Below are 10,000 nucleotides of genomic sequence, written 5' to 3'. Positions count from 1 at the left end.
CCTTATTAAAGCAGTGCAATAGATTTTCCTGAGTAGCCACATTAGCTAGCTTCACGCTTCACTAATGTTACCTCAGCTCTTAGCTCCCCTCCTCGCTAGCTGTTTTTCCTCTTCATGGGTTTTTCTTGTTAGTTGTTTACCTTTGCTAGTTGTTTTCCTTGCTAGCTTTTTTTCTTGCTAGCTGTTTTTTTGTTAGCAGTTTTTTTGTTAGCTTGTTTCTTGCTGTTTTTCTTGCTAGTTATTTTTTTTTTGTTAGCTTTTTCTAGCTGTTTTTTTTCTCATTAGCTGTTTTTCTTGTTAGTTATTTTTTGTTCGCTTTTTCTAGATGTTTTTCTCATTAGCTGTTTTTTTTCTCGTTAGCTGTTTTTCTCGTTAGTTATTTTTTTGTTAGAAATTTTTTTTGTTCGCTTTTTCTAGCTGTTTTAATCGCTAGTTCTTTTTCTTGCTAGCTGTTAGTTTTTTTATTAGCTTTTTCTTGCTGTTTTCCATGTTAGCTGAGGGTTTTTTTTTTTGTTAGCTGTTTCCCTTGTTAGCTGTTTTTCTTGTTAGCAGGTTTTTGTTAGCCTTTTTCTTGCTGTTTTTCTTGCAGGCTGTGGGGTTTGTTTTTTTTTGGTAGTTGTTTTTCTTGCTAGTTATTTTTCTTGTTAGCTGTTTTCTTGCTAGCTGGATTTTTCTTGCTTGTTGGGTTTTGATTGTTAGTTGTTTTCCTTGCTAGATTTTTTCTTGCTAGCTGTTTTTTGTTAACTTTTTTTTCTTGCTTGTTGTTTTCCTTGCTATCTGGGTTTTTTTGTTTGTTAGCTCTTTTCCTTCTTAGCTGTTTTTTCTGTTCATATTGCCCTTGTTAGTCTCTTTTTTTAGCTGTTTTCCTTAGCCATTTTCTTTTTGGTTAGCCATTTTCCTCTTAGTTTTTCATTGTTTGCCATTTTCCTGTCAGTTTTTTCACTGTTAGCTGCTTTCCTTGTTAGCTGTCTTGTTTCCTGTCAGTGTTTCATTGTTAGTTGTTCTCTTCCCAGCTGGTTTTCCTCTTATGCCGAGTTCACACTGCACGACTTTTCAGTCACTGACTAGTTTTGCAAAATCAAGGCAAATCGGAGCTTGTGCACGCAAGTGACAATCACGCAGTGTGAATGACCAAAGACTCAACCTGACGGAGTGGGTCAAAATCCTGCAGCGTGAAAGGAGCTCTGACTGAAACATACCTTGGCCATGGCCTACAGCCAATGAGAGCGAGATACAGGGCAGCGGTCAGATCCGGGAGGAGTTATAGACCACAATATCAGCGATGGCTTCAGTTGGAGCACAATATTATAGTTTATAGGTTTTTATCAGAAAAGAAATGTCTTAAATTAAGTTATATCAGAATAAATAAGCTTTATAACAGCATCAAACAAAAAATAAAGCAGAAACATTAGCTTGACCAGCCACAGCAGGATATTGCAAAATTATTTATTTGTTCAATTATGCAGAACACACAATCCTTGTTCAATGCACTGATCATATGGATCGCAAACTTTCTGTGTGGTTCCATTTCCACGAGAACTCACATGTGATCCCTCACGTGTTATTTCCTTATTATTTCTTGCGTATGATCAGATGTGAAATGCAGTTTGCGGACCAGACAGAATTGTCAGAGATGTAGTGTAGTCATGCAGTGTGAAAGCTCCGGTCGCCGATCCATCGTGCAGCGTGAACTCAGCAGCGACTGAATGCTACCCCAGACAGCCATCCAGTGTGAAAGCAACAGTGATCCGATGACTTTGAAAATCGTGCAGCGTGAACTGCTAGTCGTTAGCTGTTTTCCTTGTTATCTGCTTTTCTTGCTAGCTGTGAAACAGGGTTTTCTTGTTGGCTTTTCCTGTTACTCATTGTTAGCTGTTTTCATTGTTAGACATTTCCCTTGCTAGCCGTTTTCTCTCTATTTCTTCCCCTTGCTAGGTACTCGTTAGTTTTCTCTTTGTTAGCTGTCATCCTCGTGAATTTTGTCTTTCCTGTCCTCCTCATTAGCTGTTCTCTTTGTTAGCTGTTTTCTTTTCTTGGTGACAAAAATAGTTTTCACTCACTAGCCCAGTTTTTGAGGGATAGTTTTTTCCTTGTTAGCTTTATTTCCTTAGCAGGTATTCTTTAGTTTGTTTTCTTCTTAGTTTTTCCTCTTTGTTAGCTACTTCCTTGATGGTTTTTCATGCATGCTTTTTGTTAGCATTGTGCCTGTTTTCGAGGCAAAGCTGCTTCTCTCCCAGGTTTATAATTTACATTTATGTTATTTCTTCTAACTTTATGGATTCTTTATGTAACCTAGCATGCTACTAGGTAGCTAGGCTAACCGATGTCTTCCTAGAAATTCTGTCAAGTGTTTCTTTTTGGTTTAAATGAGCATGTTGAATGAAGCCAGGACTATTTCTTTAACCTATTCTTCACTACATTAGCATGCGGATTGAGACGCAGCCTGCATGTACGCACACGGGCAGGGTGATGCTGTGTAACAGGGTTCAGGCTAATAATGACTTATTAAAAAGCAATTAAATATGAACTGTCATCTGGTTTATGCCTTACATAGCCTGAAGAAGACACAGCCAATAAAGAATGTTTTTTCCTTCAGGTTTTATTTGAGTTAGAGGATGAAAATTTAATTATAAATCAATGACCAAGCTGAATGTTAATCTTTAGAACTGATCTCAGGGAAGATTTATTTATTAGCAATCAAATAATTCTGAGTTGTGATTAAAATGTCCTCCATTGACGTGTCGGTCTGTTTTTGCCTTAAAAGAGAAGTGATGCTGCAGCGCTTTAGTCTTTTAGTCTATCTAACTCTCTCTCTCTCATATTCAACATGGGTTTAACCCTCCCTGGTTTCCGTGGTAACCTGATTTCATATCATATCCATGCATCTAACGCTTCTTCAACTAGTTGTGGTCTATTTTAATTGACTCCCTGTTATTGAAACTTTAACTAAAGTAATTTGAGTAATTAAAACGTGAATGAAAGCTGGACAGACGTATTGAACCCATGCAGATTAATGTAATACTCCCAGGTCCAAGTGTATCACCTTGGCATCCGAGCGTCTGCACACTATATATTGACTTTCTGTAGAAAAAGTGCTTGGTATGAAGAAAGCGCCTCGCGATACAGAGACGGTCACCATAGCAACATGGTTCCCGCTTCTGCTGTGCAGTCATAACTGCTAATTAGCTAGCTGTCCTGGATAAAGATCACACTGATTTCTCGGTATTTAGCCAGGACTTTGTGTTCCTGCTGTTTTTATCGAGGTCTGATTGGTCAAGTGAGAAAAAGTCACTTGATACGATAAAAATAAAGCATGGTAGAACTTTAAAATTGTCGTTCATGTTATTTATTTTTTTCTTTTCCCAGGCTCTACTCGAGACCCAGAACATGCTACGAACTCAAATCTCAAACTTTACCTTCAATCTGGGATTCTCGGGCAAGTTTTTCCACACAGGTACGTATCTGTGTGTGTGTGTGAGGTGTAGCACGTGATATCAGGCTGTAGTCTGGTTTAATAGGTCGATTGGGTTTGTATGTATTCAGGAACTCAGGAGGAAAATGACGGCGACGATCTCCTGCTGAAGTACGTCAACCAATTCTGGTGGTTTCCTCACATGTGGAGTCACATGCAGCCTCATCTCTTTCACAACGAGTCGTCGCTGATGGAGCAGATGATCCTCAACAAGGACTTCGCACTGGTGAGAGATAGAAAAAGACACATATTTACGCCTCTCTTTGGCGATGGTTAGCATCCTTAAAGAGTCTGAGATAGAAAAATCATATTATTGAAGACTTTACAGGATGTTACAGATTTATCAGACTTCAAGATAAAAGTCATGGAAGTGTAGAAGTATAAAAACTACTGATATACAGGTTTGGGTGATTAGAAACTTTTTTAAAAAAAAAAACCCTTTAAATTACGAGAAATAAAAAATATTAAGTTATAATAATGAGATGCTTTGAATAGCATGGATAGGCGTGGAATTTTTTGAAACTGTTAAATCATGTGACAAAACACTAAAATAAATAAGACATATTTTGAAATTTAATTAGCTTATATTTTAAAATAATGTTATAAAATCGTGATTAAAAATACAAAAAAAATGTTAATGTTTTAAAGAAATGATAAAAAAAATTATTTGAAAAAATAATGATAAAATTATAATTTTAAAAATAGTCACCATGTGTATAACTAACACTTTAATCCCTGTTCTAGCTTTTCTCCTCTTGAACCAACCTGTTCATTTTAAAATAATAATAATAATAATAAAATAAATAAATAAACGTGTGTTGAGAAACAAAGAACAATCAGTCGACCTCGAGTCACAGACAAACAAAAGGCAGCTTTTAAAATCTTCCTCGGTTTTCTTTTATATCCATCACTGAAAGAGAATTAGTAGCGACTAATTTCTTCTAACGAACAATAGTCAAGTGTAATAACGCTGTGTCAAGTATTCATGAGGATATATTCAGAAAAATTTTAGATTTAAATATATATATAAAAAAAACAAAATAAAACAAATCTAGCGAAGCAAAGTGTCTTTAATTAACGTGTCACACTGTGAAGAAACGTTTGGAAATCCTCCGTCCTTTATGAATAAGCTTATTAAGCGGCTAGCGTTCCAAACAATTCTTCCGTGTCTCTTTAGGGAGCTGCATCCTGCTTCGTTTTTGCGTTTGGTTGTAATTACATTCACGGAAGGGGGCTTGACGGATTGTGTGCTTTCAAAACAATGTAGAATGTCGATCAAGGGACTTATTACAAAGTAATAAGCAAAAAAAAACACAGAGAAGTATCAAAGGAAAATAAAGTGTATATAAGAACGTGTGACGCAGTGTATATAGTCAGATTTCAAAGGGAAAAAAGAGGGTGTGGCTTTTTCTTCAGGAACCGTGATCATATTCTTCAATCTCAGTTCGATATCAATCATCACTCAAGTTCAAGTCACAACTTGGCATTACAATTTCTATCTTTTTTTTCATATGAGTGAGGGTTAAGGGCCTTGCTCAGGAGCCCAGCAGTGGCAGCTTGGTGGACCTGGGATTCAAACCTTCTGAGTAGGCTTCCAACACCTTAACCACTAAGCTACCACATCCCCCTAATGATAAATGTTTGTTAAAGCGTTCCATGTTATTAAACAGCATCTCTGTTTGTTTCATTTACTGCATTTGGCGTTCAAACTACTTGTAGAAGTGATTCTTCATACGGTTGAGGTCATTAGGCATTCCTCTGGGATGAAGCTACAAAATGTTAATAATTGAAAAGAAATAAATCTTCTAACGTGCAGTTTAAGCAATTTCACATAACATCTAGTCAACGAGACAAAAAACAACTGATTCTTAACCCAGTGTGTAGGTACCTGGATGATCAGATACCATTTTTATGTTTTAGGAGAGTTCCTCATGAGTCCCTGAGCAGCTAATCCTTTAGAAAAATCCTTCATCTCCTGCACATTCTTTGCTTTTTCCAGCATCTTCTACCTGTTTTGACCCCTTTCCAACAGAGGATATAAGTTTTTGAGATCCATCTTTTCACACTGAGCACTGACAAACCGAGGGATTCGTACAAAACTATTACACAAGCTGCAAACAAAAAGCTTCACTGATGCTCAAGAAGGCAACATGATACATTAACAGATGGGGGGGGGTAAACTTTTGAACCGGATGAATCGATGTACATCTTGTATTCTGGGTGGTATGTAAATATCTTATGTACCTTTTAAAAGGCAAAAGGATAAGATAATGAGCCAAAATAATAACAATTTACACTGATCGACCTTGTGCAAAGGTTTGCACCCCCTCCCGGCAGAACTAATTTAAAAACAAACTGCAACTTATTTCTAACATTTTGCAAATTCAGCAAGTGGAATGTAAACTTACGACCTCAACTGTATCTATCTGCAATTGCGTTACTTTGGAACCTTGACCATTTGTTTCTGGCAACACAATAAAGTAGCTTGATTTGTTTGAAGATTCTGAGTACGAAACAGAAAGCGATACTTTTAGCATGGACAGATCGTCTAGAGCCGCTGTGGGGGAGGGTTGAAGGCAATGTCGCTCCATTTGCAGCCACGTCCGCTCAATAGTCTCTCCGACCACCTTGAAGGAGCGGACTCGAAAGTCAGCAAGTCCTCCCTTTCCTTTTAAAGAGCCTTTTGAAGAGGAAAGATGCAAGTCCAAGCAAAAAAATAGATAAGGTCTGGCAAAGGTTCAATGGAAGAAGGTAATTTTTTTTCCTGATCGAGGTCTTGGGGGGTATCCTGGGAACACAAAGCAAGAGAAATACATCTTGAATTGGACTCCAGACTATTGCAGAGCAACATGCACACACTTGTACACACACATATGCGAGATATTTAGATCTACCTCTTGTTTTGTCTTTGGGAGGTGAAAGGAAAAAGAAGAAGAAGAAGCCTTTATTATCGACCTTCCGATCAACAACTCAGAGCCTTAACCATTTGAGCCACCACTGCCCCACCATAGTTCTGGGGCAGTGGTGGTTCAAGTGGTTAAGGCTCTTAGAATCTGGGTTCAAGCCCCAGCTCCACCAAGGTCCACTGTTGGGCAATTGAGCAAGGCTTTTAACCCTCCCTGCTCCAGGTGCACTGTATCATAGCTGCCCCTGCCCTCTGACCCCAACTTCCTCAGCTGGGATACGCGAAGAAAAGAATTCCACTGTGCTGTAATGTATGTGAGGCAAATAATAAAGGCTTCTTGACCTCAGTTCTTCTTCTTCTTTTTCTGGATGGAAGCAAGAACATCTTCACTTTAAACTGCATCAGTGCAGCCAAGCAGTTAAACATACTGAAGTCTAGAATTGAGGGAATGAAAAGAAAAGATCTCCAATGAAAGGATTATCCATGATGGTCAAATCTCTCATCAATAGCAATAGGCATCTCAAGATTTGATGGTTCATCTTTTCAAGATGAACAGCTGGATTCAACGTTGGTGGCTAAAAGATCGTCAACATACCACAATCAGCCAAAACAGCTCTCAAGGTATCGAGTCCCCAAGACATCTGAAGCTGTGAAGTGGTTTGTGGTACCAAGACTTTTTCAGTAGGTCCTTCAAGTCTGTGAGTTAGAGCCTCCATAGATCAGACTTCCAGCACATCCCACAGATACTTGATCAGATTGAGATCTGGGGAATTTGGAGGCTGAGTAAACACCTCTTGGTCATGTTCCTCCAACACTGAACTTTTTTTTCACTGTTGCATGCATCAGTATCCTGCTGAATAAGAACACTGTGCCATTAGGAAACACCGTCACCACGAGGGAGTGTTCTTGGTCTACCTGGTTAAGGGCATTGCTCAAGGGCCCAGCAGTGGCATCTTGGTGGTAGTCCAACGCCTTAACCACTGATCTGCCACTTCCCTAGTACTTCTCAAAGTAGCATCCACATTAATGCCTCAAGGACTCAAGGTTTTCCAGCAGAACCTTCCCCGATTCCTTACCAGGTGCCTCAGTAATGAGACAATCAATGAAGACTTACTTATAGTATGAATGGAATTGGAGGAATAACCTCAGGAACACGTTCTGCAGCCCAAGTCCTTAGATGCAGTGCAGTTTGTTGATTTTCCGCTCAAAAGGGTTCCTCCAGGATGGTTAATACTCGAGCTGGGAGCTTTTCTGAAGGAAAACATTCAGTCATAAAAAAAAGGAAAGGAAACGACTTTCCCCTGAAGGATAAACCGAAGAAATGTTTGCAGATCCAGATTTCTTTGTTGGACTGTACCAAGTCTGGTAATTAAAGTAGGGGGGTTGAACCAGGCGTCCCCCCAGGACAGGATTTGGCCACTGTTTGGTTTGCTTTTCCAAAGGATAACTCCAATCTGGTCCAGATGGAGCATTTTATTATCCGCTATACCTACAGAGTCTATTTACCAATATTTTCTGATCCATATTGAGATCAACATAAACCCTCCAACCTCCTCAGGGTGCCAGGTTTTTGTTTTTCTTTTTGGAATAACTGTTCTATCAAGCCTTGTTAAGTGTCTGTCGCAAGAGTCCGTCCTCGAGGGTCTGAGAAAACATTTTGGCAGATACGAAGGGGAAAAAAAACATTAGCGAATTTCTTAGACGATCTACTCGGAAAGCCGCCTGGGCTTGGGATTTTGTTGTCTTTAAAGCATTTATTGTTTTTTCTTCGTTCCTTGGGGCGATGCCTGCATTTAGGAGGGAGAAAGAAAAGGGAAGAGAAGAGATACTACATGTTTTTCATATTAAGAGATCTCACATTTGTCTGGCTAAAGAGTTGCTTAAACCTGCCGCTAATAGTGCTAATCGAGGTGAGATGCACCACTTTAGCTGGGTTTATTTTCTCCTGGGAGCATTAATTTCTTTGTTTTTGTTGTTCTGCTTAATGGAACATTTTAAAATATTCTCCAGGATAACTGGATTATCGCAGAGATGAAGCCTTAAACACGGAATTTTCTCATATTTGGTGGATTAAAGGAACAGAAAAAGGAGACGGTTTATCTAGTTGATGAATTAGCTTTTTTCATTTCAAGTGAAATATATTTTTCGATCCCTAAAGTGAGACACACATTAAATTTTCCTGTACGGAGGTCGTTAATGAGGCAGGAGTCAAAATGTGTGTCATAAACATTTCCGCATGTTTCTTTCTTCTTAATCGGAGTCACCCGATAGGTGTCCAGGTCACTGATTATACGCTGAGGTGACACTCTTACTATTTTCTCCACACGCAAAATGGTCAAATGGAGCGGAGGTCAAAGTTCAGTCTCATTCCTTTACTTGATGTCTGACTCAGAGGCTGTTTCTTGTGGCTTTTTTATATGAAGGTCAAAAGATCAGGAGCGAACAAGCACGTCTGAGACACACACACACACACACACACACACACAAGCAGCAGAGCACTAATACACACACACACACAAGCAGAAGCAGCACTCATATACATGCTCTATCTCTCTCTCTTACACACACACACACAAAATCACTCCCACTTTTATTAAATGTTGGCCAGTCGCAGTTGGTAAACCATGAAATGACTCATGCATGCTTAGGTCCTGACCCTTACACTGACTGTTACACACACACACACACACACACACAGGCTCTGGATCTTGGCTCAGAGGACACATTTCATTTCCTGTGTGATTAAACACCAATATGTCCACTGGGTTCAAACTTAATCACTGCCAGTATTCTTTGTGGTGTGTGTGTGTGTGTGTGTGTGTGTGTGCATTCACCCCTATTAAACACCGGCTGTGCTCCCCCTCTGTCCTGTGTGATGCATTATTTAATTATGTCTATATTGTGTATGTGTGTGTGTGTGTGTGTGTGTGTGTGTGTGTGTGTGTGTATGCGTGTATGTGTTTATAGATGCATGTGTCTGTGTGTGTGTGTGTGTGTATATGCATATGTGTGTGTGCAAATGTATCTGTGTGAGTGTGTCTGTATGCATGTGTGTGTGTTTGTATGCGTGTGTGTGTTTGTAGATGCATATGTGTGTGTGTGTGTGTATATGCATATGTGTGTGCAAATGTGTCTGTGTGAGTGTGTCTATATGCATATGTGTGTGTGTTTGTATGCGTGTGTGTGTTTATAGATGCATATGTGTCTGTGTGTGTGTGTCTATGCATATGTGTGTGCAAATGTGTCTGTGTGAGTGTGTCTATATGCATATGTGTGTGTGTTTGTATGCGTGTGTGTGTTTATAGATGCATATGTGTCTGTGTGTGTGTGTCTATATGCATATGTGTGTGCAAATGTGTCTGTGTGAGTGTGTCTATGCATATGTGTGTGTGTGTGTATATGCTGTTGTGTGTGTGTATGCGTGTGTGTATGCGTGTGTGTTTATAGATGCATATGTGTCTGTGTGAGTGTGTGTATATGCAGGTGTGTGTGTGTATGCAGGTGTGTGTGTGTGTGTATGCATATATGTCACCACTTTTGTGTGTATCCATGTGTGTGTATATATGAATATGTGTCTGCATGTGTGTGTGTGTGTGTGTGTGTGTATGCATATATGTCTATAC

At 39.2% G+C, this 10,000-nt stretch overlaps 1 protein-coding gene across 1 annotated transcript in view; it reads left to right on the top strand.

The window, feature by feature from the left end:
* The window catches only part of ndst3 (N-deacetylase/N-sulfotransferase (heparan glucosaminyl) 3), a 69,622-nt gene that overhangs the window by 20,924 nt on the left and 38,698 nt on the right, over positions 1 to 10,000 (top strand). Inside the window, exons 3-4 of the mRNA XM_058384730.1 lie at positions 3,367 to 3,454; positions 3,544 to 3,698. Of these exons, the coding sequence (XP_058240713.1) occupies positions 3,367 to 3,454; positions 3,544 to 3,698 (243 nt within the window). The remainder of the gene's footprint in view (positions 1 to 3,366; positions 3,455 to 3,543; positions 3,699 to 10,000) is intronic.

This window comes from Hemibagrus wyckioides, linkage group LG29 (assembly GCF_019097595.1).
Source record: "Hemibagrus wyckioides isolate EC202008001 linkage group LG29, SWU_Hwy_1.0, whole genome shotgun sequence".
Lineage (NCBI taxonomy): Eukaryota > Metazoa > Chordata > Actinopteri > Siluriformes > Bagridae > Hemibagrus > Hemibagrus wyckioides.
Note: the sequence above shows the minus strand (reverse complement) of the source record. Positions and strands in the feature narration are given on the sequence as shown.